The sequence below is a fragment of the Grus americana genome, chromosome 10 (genome assembly GCF_028858705.1).
Source record: "Grus americana isolate bGruAme1 chromosome 10, bGruAme1.mat, whole genome shotgun sequence".
In the NCBI taxonomy this organism is placed as follows: Eukaryota; Metazoa; Chordata; class Aves; order Gruiformes; family Gruidae; genus Grus; species Grus americana.
Genome location: NC_072861.1, coordinates 22,436,227 through 22,452,658, shown reverse-complemented (window position 1 = coordinate 22,452,658; position 16,432 = coordinate 22,436,227). Strand labels below are relative to the sequence as shown.

The following is a 16,432-nucleotide window of genomic DNA, read 5'->3' as shown; positions in this document are numbered from 1 at the left end:
CTTTCCCACCTGACCTGACCGCCCACCTTCTGCTGAACCCGCTGCTTCACCGGAGACGTCCCAGCCCAAGCCAGGCCTAGGCGCAGTCCCAGTGGGGCCAGTGGCAGCAAGGACACAGCCACAGCATCCAGTTCTCTACGCCCGACCGGGGTGGGTGCGAAGGACTCCACCACCGTTCAAGCTTGGCCACTGTTTAATTTCTAGCTGTGGCTACTGCTAACGATCTGTCCTTTGAGTGGCACGGAGGAGCTGTGTCATCGCTGCAAAGAGAGACCATCGACTGGAGAAACCTATTGGAACGAGGGGCAAGAGCCAAACATACAGCCTGGGAGATAAAGGCAGGAAAGCTTTTCTCTAGGAACATAGTGCAGCCATGGAACAGCTTATCTAGGGAGAATCTCTGTTCTTTAAGATTTTCCTCCAGGATTTATCTGGACAAAAGCCCAGCTGACCTGATCTAGTGGTGGCAAGTCTTGGATCAAGCATGCGGATGGAACAGAGACCTCCAGTTATCTCTTCCAACAATCGTGTGTCTGATTCGATGGAACAGCGAGGTGCTTTTAAACCAGGTCTGAGAGAAGTCGTGGTTTGCAGTGGGGTAACGCACTGAGCGGGCGGACGCTCGCGCGCCGGACCAGAAGACGTGCCGTTCCACAGGCAAGAACTTCACGCCTCCCACCTGAGGTGTTAGAGGCTGGAGGCAGATTTACGCTCGTCCACCTGCCTGCCTCGGTACTGCGGAGGTGAACAGCCGAGAGGCCAAACCCGCATCTTCAGCGCAGGATTTCATTCCTCGGCGCAGAGACACCAGAGGGATTTTAGGGTCTGCCCCGTGACGCTGCTGAGGACAAAGCAGTAAAGACTCCCCTGCTGCTCCTACGCTTCTGATAATGGAATTTCCTAATTGACAGCCGTAAGGTGGAAGTACAGCTACGGTTCAGTGTACGGGGCAGAGAGTGAACGTTGAGCTACTTTTGAACTTTTCCAGCAATTCGACAATAAATCCTTGGAGCCGTAGCGCTCCACTTCTATTCACCTTTGAATCTTGTTAGTTAAAAGAACTAGTTGCAATTTTTTAATTTTTTTTTTTTATATCTGGCTTTAATTTCTTGAACAAAACTGTTGAAACTGTAAAAAGATGATGTTACCTGTAACTGAGATCTCGCCCGAATTGCTGGGAACAACCTTCATTATATGTACCCTAAGGCTGCTGCTGTCTCTGGACTGACTGTGGTTTCAAAACGCCCAACGCTTCCAGTTTGTGTCCTTAAATATATTTTTACAACATCCTTATTTTCTCATGAGCCTCAGTTTTCAAATCAAAGTTTATTAAAATGTCAAAAATAGAACTTACAGTTTCACATATGAAATAAGAGGGCATACATAGTACAGGCCTTTAGTAACAAAATAGGTGAATAATGCTTAACAAGCTAAAGCAGGTAGGTGACATCACCGGTCATTAACGTACAATCTCAGGTTAAGAACATCTAAACGCTACTGCAAACATGCTCGTACATATCTACCGAAGGGGAATAGTTCAATCTAGCGTGCAGAGAGTAGGCTGCCGCCATCGGGAGAGTGACCTTGATGCATCCCAGCAGCAGAGACTGGTGCTGACTCCTCTAGTATCCACGTACTGGCAGAAACGGAAGATGAACCAAAACACGTATGGAGTAATATGTTAACTGTCTTTTTAAAGCCTCATCAATCTGGAGAGCACAATTCAAGGGCCCATCTGGGAACCTGACTTGTTGCTAAAGGATAAAACGGCAACTCGGGCAAAGGCTCCTGCCGGAGAAGTCCTTGTTCCGTTTTATTTGCCAGGGCTTGCTGCTCAGTTCTGTGGTGAGCCTCTTGTTCTCCCATCAGTAACTGCCTCATTTCTAGCAATCACCAGAAAGGAACACATGAAAGATTTAATACTCTGAATCCTTAACAGCCCTTTCTGTTAAAATGTAAGTATTTGATTCATCTGAATATTCAAGAAAGACAACATAAATACGAAAGCATGTACATAATAAAAAACAGATACTGAATTTCTTAACCATACCGCTCAATCAACTACTATATAGTGACTAATTATTTCTCGTTCTAGCTTACCAGCTTATTTGTGAAATTCCATTCCTCCTACCCACCCAGTACCTTAGAGAACTAGGAAAGCTCACAGATGTTTGTGATACGGCCAAAGTCCTTCACTGAGCTGCCACCTTCTTGCTCCCTGTGCTGTTTCCCGTGAGTACGCAGCACAAGGCACGGCTGTCAAAACTCCCTGCTTGAGATGGAGTCCTGAATATTCTTCACCCTGCAAAGGAGACCTCTGCACGGTTCAAAGTATGTTGATCCTTAAGGGGAGAGGCAACTAATTGGTTTAACTCTTTCTCAGAGGTTACTCCCCGACCTTTTCACGGCATATATGGGTAGCCAGAGCTTTGGGGAAATTTGTTACGATTAGATTTCTCCATCTTTGTACATACGCATGCTGATTCCTGGCAATTAAATCAAATGGACAGCACTGGATTACTTCTAAGACAAGCTTAACACAAAATACAAACTGCAATTCAGTTCAATACATTAATAATAATTAAAAAAAAAAAAAAAATCACCACAGTCATTTAAAAGCACAAGGCCATCAGTATCATCTGCCAGCAGCCAGGCCCTTGTGTACGGCTACACCGATTAAAAAGAGTCAAAGTTCCTGCTAGTGACTCTCTACTAGTAACAAAAATGTATGAAATCCTGGTCAAACTAGCCAAGACCACCTTTAAATGAGAAGATATTCCAGTACAGGTGTGTAATCCAAGCTAGGGCATGGTCGGTTGCATACATTTGTGCTACATATCAAAGCTACTTTAATAAAGTTTTAGGAAAAAAAGTAAAACCAAGAAGGCGGCATGTGTGCCTCTGGGGCACCGCTGCCTACAACAGCCTCCAGCCGAACGCTGCCTCTTCCCTCGCGGTAGTGTCCACATGAATTAAGCACATTTCAGATCTGAGGGGGGGCAGCTTCCATCTGCACAACCCGCTTCAACTGCAACACAAAGGGAAACTCGGCCGCAACGTCCCTCGGATCACCCCTTTTCCCACCTTCGCCTTTTGTTGCGTCGTACAGGACTTTCCATCGGACTTTGTAAGGCAACTCTAGAAACTATAAAGCTTTTATGAACTAGTAAGAAGGCAAACAAAGGGGAGGAGAGGAAATTAATACTTTAGTGGAGATAATCTTCTCAATTTTATCTAACTGCACTGCTAGACCAGCTTACGGTTTCCATTTGGAGTCATTTTACTGAAGGCATGATGAGGTGAGATTAGCCGGTTTTTATGCATCATCTGAATCCTGTTTTTCCAAAGGCATCTATTAATAATGGTTAGCAATTCATTATCCTTTACCAAGTAGAAGATACAAATCTTTTTGATAGTGGAAATCCAGGTCCAATTCGTAGTTTGGCTGAGGCGGTGATTCTGTGTGCAAACTTCATATGGAAGTTGGGGTTTACCCCAGCTCGAAGCCCCTGGGTTGAGCCGGGTTCCCGCACACACCGTCACGTCTAACGAACTCTGTGATACTGGAATTTCAGACGTCATTTTTGTTGCTAATGCACAAGGCACCACAGAGTCCAACTTCCTCCATGGTTACGTGGACAACGAAAACAGTTTGTTCACTGAAATAAGCAAATACGACTTAAAGAAACTCAGGGAGGAAACTTGGGGCCATTTTACGTAGCAGGTTTTTTCTCTCTCACTAAAAAAATCCAAGTCCAATATTTCCACAAAAGTCAGGATAAATTTTTGTTTGCAACTATGTTAGAAACCTGTATCTGAAAGTATAGGCCAAATCAATCTCCAATGACAGACAGACCTACTTTTTAAGTGGCTAGAGAATACCATTTTATACAGCTGCTCTTACTGCACAAGTACATGCAATCAGAGATTTAACTAAAATTGGACACGTTGTAAAAACTAAACTAAAAAAAATATCCTAGAAAACCTCCAGCGTTATGATACAAGCTGTGTTGCACAGCGAAAGCTCCAGTCAAAATTCTACAAGAGGGTATTCAAAAGTGCCTGTAGCATTCGGGAGCACGACTGCCACTGGAAGTCTTCCGCAGAATTTAAATTTCATATATAAAAATGTCATTTCTTGCTTCTGGAAGAAAACTCTCAAGCATCCCTTCATTTGCCTGCTAAAACAAAGGCCAGCAACGAGCCTTTCGGGTGGATCACCTGTTCCTGCATCCACCGAAGAAGGGGCACCTTGTACCCCGTCTTGCCGATGCCTCGGGTCCAAAAGCGTTGGTTTTTTGCAAACCAGGTGGTGGGGTTGACAAAGGAAGGAGCCCATGGGAAAAGCCTCTCTCTACAGACAGGCAGGTACACGGAAATCCCTGGCAAGTGTTTGAAATGCCATTACCAGTCAGAACCCCGTTACAGGACCAGGGCGCCCTGAAGCTGCAAACCTCAGCCCGGCACGCAGGAAAACTTCTGTGGAACTCGGTGGAGCCGCTCGTCTTCGCATCTGGGAGCACAAAAGTTTGCAGGACTAAAGCCTTAACACAAACCACTGTAAAGTCCATCCGAATCTGTCCTTCCCAGAGCCAGATCTAGCTTGTGTGTTTCTTTCATATATGAAAAAAGAAAAGAAAAAAGAGAAAAAAAGATTTCCATAGGAAACTGATTATCGCTTTCTCCCTTCCCCCTTCTAATATTTTGACACAAACGCATATGATATTCAACGCAGATATAAAGAAACAGATAACTGGATAGCACTGACAAAGTTATGAGACTTATTTGGCAAATTTGAACCATAAAAACAAGTGCTAAGGGTTTTTTCCAGTTGTGGAAGTTGTTTGCCATGACAGTTGCTGCAGGGAAAAAAAATATTAAACAGTCTGGAGCATGTATATTTAAAATGAACATTTTATAATACAAGCAAATACACACTCTCCCAATTTCTCCAGGCAAAAACACATCTCAGAGCATTTTAATCAGCTGAAATAAGTTTTAAACAGAGGGGGTTTGTGTCTGAGATGTCCTGGTTCATGCGCAGTCACACGTGACAGCATGGGACAACCTATTAAATTGCGTATTCTGAAAATGGCAGCAAGGGCCTGTTCGCTTCTATCACTAGAGCAGACCTGGACACTGAATTCACTGAGCCCCTAAGACTTCAGAAGTGGCAGATACCGTTCAACATACCGAGAAAATAGAACACAAACTTTCTGTAGTTAATGCAAACAGACCGCACAATAACGAAGGCTTCACTTAGTCAGCCAGAGCTCCCCACGTGACAAATGTCCGTCTGCGAGCAGCTCAAGTCGAAAGTTGCTGCAGCGATAGCAGGAGCAGCCTGAAGTTTGGCCTTTTGCTTCCTCTCAGTCCAGCCTGAGACCATCGGGGTATCAGCCGCATCCCTCGGGCATGAGGCAAGGCTCTGCCTCCTTGTTAGGAGTCTGGCGTGGGAAATTCACTCCTTTTGGGAACCTTACTGGGGGAATTAGTTCTTGTGAGCTCTAAATGCTTCCTTTTCCCCCCTCTCGCTGCAATCCCAGGGAGGACAGGTGTGGATGGCGACAGGAATGCATGAGCAAGAGTCATCCCGCAGTCCCACGGTATCTGGCTTTGCAGAGATGCTGCGTGACAGGCGCCTGGAGTTGTGCGAGGCAAATGAAAAGTTTACTCCGAGCCGTCGGTGGCTCCTGCGTGCTCACAGCAGCACGGAGCGAGTGGCCGCACAGGCACGACACGGCTGGAGGCAGAACTGGCTTCTCTCCGCTGTAACAAAGTCCAGTTTTTTTATCATGATAAACTTCAGCTTCAAATTCTAACTGCAATGGCCCATAGCATTGTAACCAAAGTGCTAACAGTTTCAGTGGAAGTGGCTTAAATGGCTATTTAGTTTAAAAAAAAAATACAAAACAAAGAAAACCCACTTTTTTTTTTTTAGCAGATTTTTTTCCTCATCACTTCAATAATTGGGAATTTGTTGACTATGCACTATGCATTTTGCTAAGGGTTAAGCCAATTCCATTTTCCAGAGTCTTTGTTCCCCCCACCCGCCCCCAGGAGATGTTTCCTTAGGAGACACTGGAACAACGGATGCTCGGGGAGCCCATTTGCGTGAGGACCTTGTCCAACCACTGCAGAGGACCGTTCAGATGCAGCTCAATCCAGCAGGGAGTACTGGTCACAGTCTGCCGCCTATGAGAAAGAAGGGGTCAGGGGGGGAGAGAAGAAAAAAGAACATAAATGTGACTTACAAGACTTTACAAACGTGAGAAGGCTTTACAGCTACTGAAGCATTCTTTCCTGCTTAGACAATAGTCCTGCACGCGGGGCCAAAGGAATGTCTCCCTCCTCTATAACACGCTTTTGGCCTATGCTGCCAACTTTTAAAACCCCTACCTTTTCTCCTTACATTTCTTATCATCCCAAAGGAGAAAGTCACTATATAACCTATTAACTACTCAGATTCCTGAAAACAGGCAGCATCTGTTTCCCTGAAGAAGAAGGAAGGTGCTTATCTACGCAACGCTCTTCAGTTTCATTTTGCAGACCTTGCCTCTCCTAATCAGACAGCAAAGTAAGCAGTTTACCAAATACATTAAATTTCTCTATCTGTAAGACCAGGATATTCTCTTTCACCATATCTTTAGGTTTTAGCGGGATGTGGGAGTGATGGGGAGAGCTCACCACCGCGCCACCCAGACTCCCTCCTCTGCCCTGCGTGGCCGGAGCTGCCGCTGAGCATCCTTTTCGCACGGCTTGGGAGGACGCACTGGAGGCGTGAACCCTACGTGACATACATTGTGTATGGGGCACCCCAACAGATCTACGTTTGATCAGCTGCCTCAAAAGCAGCAGAAATGCTGCAGAGTGTGAAAAGTTGCAAAACCTATCAGAAAAGCAGAAACATGGTATTAAACCATGCATTTTAAAATCACCAAGAGCTGGCGGCGGTGGCCAGAGAGGGGGATGCCTTGCTGGGTCAGCACACACCACGCTTTCGCTTTCCCCCGCCATAAAGCACCTTCCCCCTCTCTGCTCTTCTCCCCGAGGCCAGACCCCGTGGAGTGTCTCCAGATGGGGAAGCAGGAAGAGATGAGGAGGAAAGGAAGGGAAGCGAGGCCAAGGCACAGGGCAAGGGGCTCTCCCTCTTCTGCCGCAGGATGGCTTAAGCCTTGTTCCAGGCAGAGAGGCAGGGACAGCTGCTGTGGAGGAGGAGGAGGATTACGAAGAGAGCGCAATAGCCTAGAAACAGCCTTGTTTTACACCCTGGTTTCCCACAGAAGCTGTCCTTGGAATCTGTTTGTGGGAGGGAGAAGCCAAAGTCTGCGGGGCCCGGGGAGAAACTGCTGCCGAAAAAGGGACCCTTCCCCGGGGGATTGTCCCCCTGGTCCGTGGGGCTCCTGCGCTCCCAGCACCATCCCTGCCCCTTCACGGCGGGGCGGAGGAGCGGGGCTCTGGGGTACGGCTCTGCAAGGCTTTGGCCGAGGGCTGTAACCCGCTCCGTTGAATCTGTAGATCTCGTCCTTCGCGCTGAAAATGGAAGCAGCTCCCTGAAGGCACCCCACCCATTCCCAGCTCAGGCGCGGCTGACCGGAGCCAGGCAATGCCCCAGGAGTGGGCGTACGGGCAGGGCTTGTCCTGCACGGCGACTTAATGCGAAGTGTTTTGCCTTAAAGGGTGTCTCGTGAGCTGTTTGGGCAGGAGGACCGCAGGACAGGGAAAGCAGGGCACTCCTCTCCGTCCGCTTCAGTGGAGCATACAAACCTCTCAGGTCCCAGCAAAAAAGTCTGCCTTAACACAGAGCATTCCCCTTTGCTGCCTGAAACCAGGGTAACGCTGAGCAGTCCAGCAACTGCCCCAGCAACACCGTACAGAAAACCACCACCTGTGGAGCTGCCGCACTTCTGCCCTCTGCAAATCTATCACGGCAAGCTTCTTTCTGCCTTCCCACCTAAAGCACCAGCACGTCGGCTCCAGCCTTTCAGAAAGACAAACCCACAAAGCTCTCCGTGCCTTCAGCTCGCTCCACCCGGCTCTCGCCGGACAGAAGAGAACCTCTGTATCACAGGCTGCTCATGCAATGGGCTTCTCCCCCCTTCCCTCCACCAAATCCCTGGCACACAAGAGCACTAAGCACCCCATCAATGTGACTGCTCAAAAGGCTAAGCAGCTGAACCAGAAATCACTGGAACAGTGCTCTGGATGCAGTTCCCACCGTAACGTTTTCATATATGAATCAGTTCAACAAATAAACGTGCTTTGACAAAGGCAATCAGATGTAGTATTTTGTGGCGAGGAAATGACGGAGCAAGAGAGCAGCTTCGGCGCGGTCAGCGCGAGCGTAGGGTTTCACTGCCTACAATACTCTAATGAGATAGTTGACTTTCCGTAAGTCATGCTCATCTGGATTTCATTACGAGCCGTGGCTGCGAGCCAGGGCTGAAATGCTCTGGCCCGCGTGCAGGACAATTTCAAAACAAAATGGACTCCAAACATCTGGAGAAATGAAGAAAGTGGGAGAGTAACGTGCAGGGCCCAGGCTCCAGCTGATGCTGTGGCATCTCCTGCGTCTGCTGCGGGCAGCGGTGCGAGGGGAGCATCGGCAGGCAGCATTGCTGCTCTGGGAGGCAGAGGCTGCCCCCGGATTTTCAGATAAGGCCACAGATTTAGAGGGTACACAGTCAAGTAAGTATTTCAGAATCACATTTGGCTGAAATCCATGCCAGCTTTCTCTCATTAAATGACATTCATTTTCTGATGAAGTTCATCTCCCCTGCCCATACTATTCAACACCGATTTCACTCCCTTTGCTACTTAGGGACGTTTGCTTGGTAACGCCGCGGAGCGACAGCAACACAAACCAGGGAGTACTCCATCCCTCATGCTGTCTCCACTGTCCCCATGTTGTCAGAATAACCATATTGTTGATTCCAAACACCAGACCCTACTGCATCTCTTTTTTTATCTTCAATATTCACTGGGAGAAACAGTAACCCTGTTTCTCCCACTGCCTAGGGTCACTTTTAAGCAACTGCCCTGTAACAAGCACTAAGGAAAGGATGAGGAGATTTAACTACAGTTTTGCAGCAACTCTAAGCTCTTCCAAATGTAAATTTTCAAGCCAATACGCTTTTATGTTAATCCCATTACTGCTTGATAAAAGAAGCATCAAACCCGAACCGTATCTATTAGGAAGCACTCGCACTGATCCTGGTCCTGGTAACAATGTAGTTGTAAGACACTCAAACTATCAAATATACATCTAATTTTAAGAAAAAATATGTAATAGTACCTACACAGGCCATCTGGATTTATCTGCTGTGCTTCAGGTAAAGCTCTTGGTTCATACAACACCACGACCAAATAGTGGTCTTCCACGTATATCACATGGTGTGTGTTTTGCACAAATAGGATGGGAAAAACAAGATCAACAAGGAGACCAGCACATTCTCAACAATTACAACCTATCTGAATTACTCAAGAGATGCTCTGCTAATTCCCTTCACTTGGTGAGGCTTTAGGCTACCCGGGCTAGCGGAGGGTGTCCCTGCCCATGGCAAGGGGTTGGAACTAGATGGGCTTTGAGGTCCCTTCCAACCCAACCCATTCTATGACTCTATGATCTTAAAAGCTGAGTAAAGAAGCTTTGCAGGACGCTGTTGTAGGCTGTGCAATACGGGAGTGGTGACGGCAAGCAGAGGCGTACCACAACGTTTCATTCAGAAGGCCTGACCTGTATTCTGCTCCCCATCCCTTGACGAAGCTCATTCGAATTGTGCACATTCTGGTCAGCTGATACACAGCTTCGAAGCCCTGATTTACAGACTGAGCCAAGAGAGCGGCGAATTCCTGGTTGTTAAAAATCTTCAAGTTACATCCTGCGAAAAAAGAACATGACAAGAACAAGGCATTAGCTTAACTAGATTATGAAATCCATTTCTTTCTGAGGACGGAAGGAAACGCAATGCTGCTCTCCCATGTCCCCAGACCATGGGATACCATATGTAGATTCTTTAAACACAGCATTTCAGAAAAGGAATCAAGGTTGCCACATTTCCACAGCTCATACGCTGAAAAGGAAGAAAACCACATTCCAGGGCAGGATGCAAATGCCCACACAGCAGATTGCGATTGATGAGACCAGACTTGGGGTCCCCATGTGGAACCTCCCTCTGTCTCCTTTACAATCAATTCCTTCACGTTGTAATTTAAAAGCCCAATTATGACCATAACGCTTAACAACAGTAATCACGGCGGGGCCCGAAAGAAAGGAAAGCACAGGCTAAAAAGAGGAACTCGCCGGTGTTGGATTTACACGGTGTCTGTCAGGAGAAGTAATGGAGAAGTTCTGAAGTGAAACCGCTCTGGCACGCCAGAAACCAGTCATCGGGGTTAAAAAGGCTGGTAGCAGAGCTGCTTCTGCTACAATCATCCCTTAAATGTAACTATCACATGCCAACGAATTTTCCTTCAAAACAGGAGTTTCCCCCCAGCGTTTAGTCCCAGCTAAAAGACTGAGAACAACTTACTCAACTGTTTTTAGGCGATAAAGGTGAGATACAACAACAGCCTTCATAGTTTAAATAAATAAATAATTGCACACACAGCTCTTAAAAAAAGTGTTGCTGTGCTTGCTTTCTCCCAGATAACCAGAAACAAGTTAAACTCTAAAACTTGGCACACAACTAATGCTCATTTGGGATTACATATGGGCCAAGTCTGAAAAACAACCATTTGGACTGCGATGAATTGTATTTTTCTAAAATCACTTCTGAGCCTACTCTCTTGGGCTGGACTCACAGTGTCATCTGTTTTGGGTCGAACTGCATATAGCAAAGTGTAACCGCATGCAACAGCTCAGCAGCTGCAGAAACAACTACCCAGCTTTGTGACCGTAAAAGAGCGCAGCCCGAGAGCCGTGTATCTTGCAGAGAGCTCGAAGGGAAGCTGCGTCAGGCTCACTGCAGTCTAAGGAGGGAAAATAAGACGGGTGAGAGCATCAGGGCCAGGCTGAGCGCAGAGAAAGAGCAACGGCAAAGAAAGCAAAAAACCAAAACTTGATCGGGATCTGACTGCCAAGCTGTTCAGACTTCAGGAGTGGACGGGATCAGGTCTCTCCACGACTGTGCATGGGAGGAGCAGGTATGACTTGATCTCATCAACAAGAGAATGAAGAAATTGCTTCAAACCCAGCAAAGATTTGAAGATGAGTCTGAGAAGGCGGCCAAAGACTGTGGCAAAAGCGGGGAGAGTTGGAGTCCAAAAAAATGCACTTTAGATCAATCTACAGCGGAAATGTGGGTTGTTTATGTCTTCAGATGTTGACTCCAGCCGGGGTGGACTCTTGTGATGTGGCTGGAGAATTAAGTCATGTTTGCAACACTGGCAGCTGCTTCCCAAGCATCTGAGAAAGGAAACCCATTAAGATAGGCCACAGCTTGCAGTGTATGGATCTCTTCTCGAAAGAAAGACAATCTTTATTCAAATATTTCTAAGCAAAAAAGTTTGTTTTTTAAATATACACATACTTTTAACTGTAAAAAATTAGCTTTGGTAAGCCTAGCTACATAGCTAAATTCCCTTTTGAATGGCATCCTCTCATCCTGGCTCTTTTGCATGTATCTGAGAAAAAAAGTATTTTCTCCCTAGACAGATGCAATAAATTCTCTTGTAATCTTTCAATATACTTTAGACATACGTTTGCTGTAAACAGAACAACAAGGTGCCTGAAAATGTGATTTCCTTAGAAAAAAACCAATTCACAAAGGAGGGAAGTTTTACTACAGAACAGAAAAAAGTAACGATTTAAATCTTTTATGGGTGAATCTAAATTAAGAAAAATTTCTTATGGTATATTCTTTTATTTAAATGTACAAACAAAATTATAAACATGACTGTCACATAATTACAATACAATAATGGACTGATAAAACACCGCACGGAACAAGTGGCAGGTTCTGCTTAGGTCCTGAAGCACTCTTTCTTCCCACGTGTATGAATGTAGTGCTATAAAAAATACCCTGCTTAAGTTGTCAAGTTGCTTATAATAGGGTACAAGTTTCTGATTACTGCCAAGAACGGAGGTCAGCAAATCCATTTGCAAAAGGTGAAGCCTGTGTAGGATCACAGATAGGGCACACTTCCTTACCTGGTGGAATCTTGCAAACTGTTGCTGGGTGCCAGCCGTAGCGTTGGTTGCAGTTGGGAGACTGGACAAAAATGGCACTGTCGCTAAGGCACTCGGCAAACACCTCGCCGCCAATGTAGTAGAGTCTTACTCCTCTTCCTAGGAAACACACGGCACAGTTTTGGTTTAGCTTAGAACATTCATCCGTGAAGTCTGCAAGAAGAGCTGGTAGAGACGTAGACAACCTCTGCACGAGACAGCTCTCAAAAAGCAGCTAAGCTATGAATGGTGGAACATGAAAACCGCCTCTTTTGGGCCACTGGGTACTCCCATTTGGGAGCAGTACGTTTGCTCTGTGAGCGAGTTCGGCTGAGGAAGGCAGGAGGACCAATTTATAAAGCCAGAACTCTCCGGCACCGCTGTCAATCACAGCCTGGGCTGCATAAATTTACCACCTCACAGCCTGCTTACTCCTGATATTTTCCGTATGAATGTTCTATCAGTTAACATATGGTTTTCAACCTTTTCTGAAAGTCATCACAGCGGGATACAACCGTTTGTTTATTTACTTAGTGATTTGGAATTAAATTATACTACGTTTTCAAATCATTGCCTTTTGCTTGAGATTACTTTGTATATGAGGACAAACATATATTTCCTATAGGAGTCTACACAAATTATTAAAACCTCAGTTAATAAAGAAACAAATTTCAAGGATACATCTTTGTTGCTCATTTGCTGTGGTCTTAAATTCCTGTTTGCTTTCATTCTTCCATAGAGCATAAGGAGCCTGCTGAATGTAAAGACTGATTTCTGAATCTTGGTTGGTTTTTGGGGGTTGGGGTGGGTTTAGTGCTAGAAATCATATTAGAAACACGTAGGAAAGATCCTCCTGTATGAAAGTTTACTGCTCAGGAATAGGTATAAAGGGGAGCAAAATCAGGACAAAGAGCAGGTTCTTTTTTGATAGAAGTCAGCAGAAAATACAGAAAAGATATGCAATTTTGCCTTTTACTAAAATTGCATAAATCTGAGATATTCTATTTAGTGCAAGTTTAACTGAATGTTACCTTGCAGTAGAAGTGGAAATTGAGACAAAAATCAAGGAACTAAGTTTCCATTTATAAAAGGACAGTCAGTTAGAAAATAAAATAGTGCAAAAAGGAGAAGGAATACACAAGATAATCACTTAAATCCATCCAAATACAGAAGAGCGCATGTAAAAGTTTAAATTCTGTCTCTGTTATATGCAGCAATTTTAGTGTTCCTCAGTGCATTTTTTTATTATAATTCTATTAAAAAAATACAATTAGTGTTCCTTTATGGAAGATTAGCCTGTTAAAACACCATGGGTATTCAAACATCACGATGTTCTAAAACTGACCAAGCAGCACGCCAATCAGCTAAATAAAAAGCTTTATGTGCAGGTCTCCTCCTTCCACCTCGAAAGACACTGACTAAACCAAGGAAATAGAAATTACCAATGTGTCGTCTTGTGAGTTCCACTGCCGCATTTCTGTTCACGTTAGACAGTAAACCAAGGCAGAAGCGTTCAGAATTAGATGGGTCAGTGAAACCATCCACGGTCATGGAGGGCTGAGAGGCATGGAAAGTCTCTCCCACTCGCTGGTTGAGTTCATAGTAGGATATCGAGCACCAGAAAGCCGGCTCGCAGTAGGTAACAGGCTGCAGATCTGCACAAAATAAAAAGCAAAATGAATCACAGGCCATCAGGAGGGGAAGGGGATGTGTGGGAAAAAGTGACCGTTTTGAAATACTGTTCTGCTTCGTTCCTTGGGCTCACTTTAACCACCAAACTTTAATTACTTGACAGATTTTAATGGACCGCAGCTAGAAAGTTACATCACTCGTGAAGCTTTTGGCACATGGAACAATCACAAATAGTCAAAGATATTAGTCACTTAACTATCTTCTCACTTGGAGAAAATTTAAAAAAAAACCCTTAGCTTTACTATGAAATGTGGGATCACTTTTAGGTAGCCAGTACCCTAAAAAAGAGAAAAGAAAAGGAGAGAAAAGGAAGAAATAGAAAACCTTAGAAAGAGCAGACCACAAACCTGCTTTCAACAACACAGGTCTCCAGAACCTTAACACTATGCACTTAGACTAAGTAGCCAGCAAGTCCAGCTTTCCTTCTTACTGACTGTTACAATCTCTCTGGCACGGATGAAACCAGTGGAGTTGTTGGCAAGATGCACCAAATTGTACGTAATACTGGCATCAAAGTGATTTAAAAATTAGACACTTTCTTCCAGTGCACTTGATTTCAAGTTATCAAAAGAAAATCCATTTCCCCAATAGATGATGGCACATCTCTTTTATTGGGGTTATGGTTTGACTCAGCCTGTGGACCGAAGAGAAAGGACCAAAGTTCATGAGCAGCCTGAGGCAGTCTCAAGAAGACATGAAAGGTGGGACACACAAATGGCATCGAATGATTTAACTGCTCCCGCTGAAGTCAAGGAGATTTCAGCAGAGGAAGGCTCAAGTCAAATATTCTTGGAAATGCTGCTCTAGATGGTGCCCAGACCTGCTGTAAGCCAAGGACCTGCTCAGCAGAGGAAGTGGAAAGCAGACTACGCTAATTGATAAGGGCTCTATTCCCCACATTCGATGCAAGAAATAAAAGCAAGAGAAGAATTCCCTCCAGTCCTCCCCCCAATTTATCACTTCATCTCCATTCAAATAGTGCTTAAAAGCACTTTTTCTGCTTAAAACCAGAACAGAACAGCTTCCCATCTGGCCAAAGAGTTAACGTCAAGCAGCAAAACCCAGCTTTTTCCATAGGCTTTCCCATCTGTTGTTCCTGCAAGGCTTAGGTGAATCTGGGGCTTAAGAGATCAGCTCTAAAAACATCAAAGACAGGTTTTTACCATCCCAGCCTCCTCTCTCACTGAAGAGAATGTCTCTACAGAGGTTTGAGAATCATTTCTCATCTGGTACCTGTTGTTACTCCGTAACCTTTAGAAACAGGTTGAAGCAGCCTGGCTTCAGCCAAAAGACATGCTGATTTCCTCTCCATTACTGTGGTGTATAAGTTCCCAAAGTAGCTAGTAATCAGAAAAAAACCCTCTGGTTTCTGCTTTGTTACAAGCTCTGCTGACAGTAAATAAGGAATTGAATAAAAGTGCATCTGGGGAACTCTGTAAGCCTCAGCAGATCTTCCAAGTCTGTGAATTTTGGAGCTTATACCCATTCCCAGCTTCCCAGTCTCTCTCTTTCCTTAATTGTATCATCTGAAAGAAAAATGCTCTATCACAAGCAAAGCCTGATGTTCCTGCTTTCCTCCACACACTACACCCATGAAAGAAAAAGCGTATCTTCCTCTTATGGAAAAGGACGCACTGCTCAAAGCGAAAGCTAACAGAAGGCAGCTCCATAGAACAGGGGTCGCCACATGAATTTAAGAGATCTGTCAAGTATACCTGTTGTTTCATCACATTTTAAACAATTTTATAGCTTAAAGCAAGCCCCTCTCCTGACATGCACAGACGATACGGAATAAGGAGTCGCACTGTCTCTGCCTTTTTCTCTTGTATGACATAGCTGGTTGTCCCACATCAGGCACAGTTCTCCAATACCAGCCTCACTTCACCCATCAGGAGTTGTGGCCGGCAGCAGGAATCTGTACTTGTCATAACTGACTCTGGGCTTTCCATCACTCCAGTGCAATTTGGATCGAGGTCTCTTAAGGTGTTTCCACCCACTTAAGAAAACAGATTGCATTCCACATGACTGCGCTCTTATTCCACAGCAACTGCCTTTCTAATTGAAAGGCTGCTCAGCTCCAGAAAAATCATAGCAACTTTTGTTGATCCTTAAGTCAAGTCCTCAGATTGGTACTATTCAAGTTACAAAAACACCGAAGCCTGTATTGCTCTCTATGGTTTTGTGGTCCTTTCCTTCAGAAACCACCTCCGCTTGGTTGCAACTCAAGGGAACTGTGGATTCCCCACTGAAGGATGTACGGAAATTTTATTTCCGGCTTATTTGCAACTTGAGGAAAGACACAAACCAACAAATCCTATTTTGAAGAAAAACTCGTCTCTAAAAAATGCAACCAAGCTTTTCATGATGCTGCTTTCTCCTGTGATTTGTGGTCTTAGGCTTCAGCTTAAGCTGTCATGGGATGGGCAGGTTTTCTCCTGTGTTACAGCTGTCCTGAATATTCATTTTCAGTTTATGGATTTACTGTTTGGGGAAAAGTAGGAGAATGTAGCTCTGCTAAAGCCAAAGAATCCTGAGGGGGTACACAATCAGCTACAACACGATGTATTAAAA

At 45.0% G+C, this 16,432-nt stretch overlaps 1 protein-coding gene across 2 annotated transcripts in view; it reads right to left on the bottom strand.

The window, feature by feature from the left end:
- Nucleotides 1-1,309: 1,309 nt before the first annotated feature.
- The window catches only part of SMAD3 (SMAD family member 3), a 78,173-nt gene continuing 63,050 nt past the window's right edge, over nt 1,310-16,432 (bottom strand). For both annotated transcript variants that reach the window (XM_054837293.1, XM_054837294.1), the window contains exons 6-9: nt 13,612-13,824; nt 12,152-12,289; nt 9,737-9,881; nt 1,310-6,195 (exon numbers count right to left, since the gene is read on the bottom strand). In XM_054837293.1, the coding sequence (XP_054693268.1) occupies nt 6,072-6,195; nt 9,737-9,881; nt 12,152-12,289; nt 13,612-13,824 (620 nt within the window). In that variant the 3' untranslated portion in view covers nt 1,310-6,071. The remainder of the gene's footprint in view (nt 6,196-9,736; nt 9,882-12,151; nt 12,290-13,611; nt 13,825-16,432) is intronic.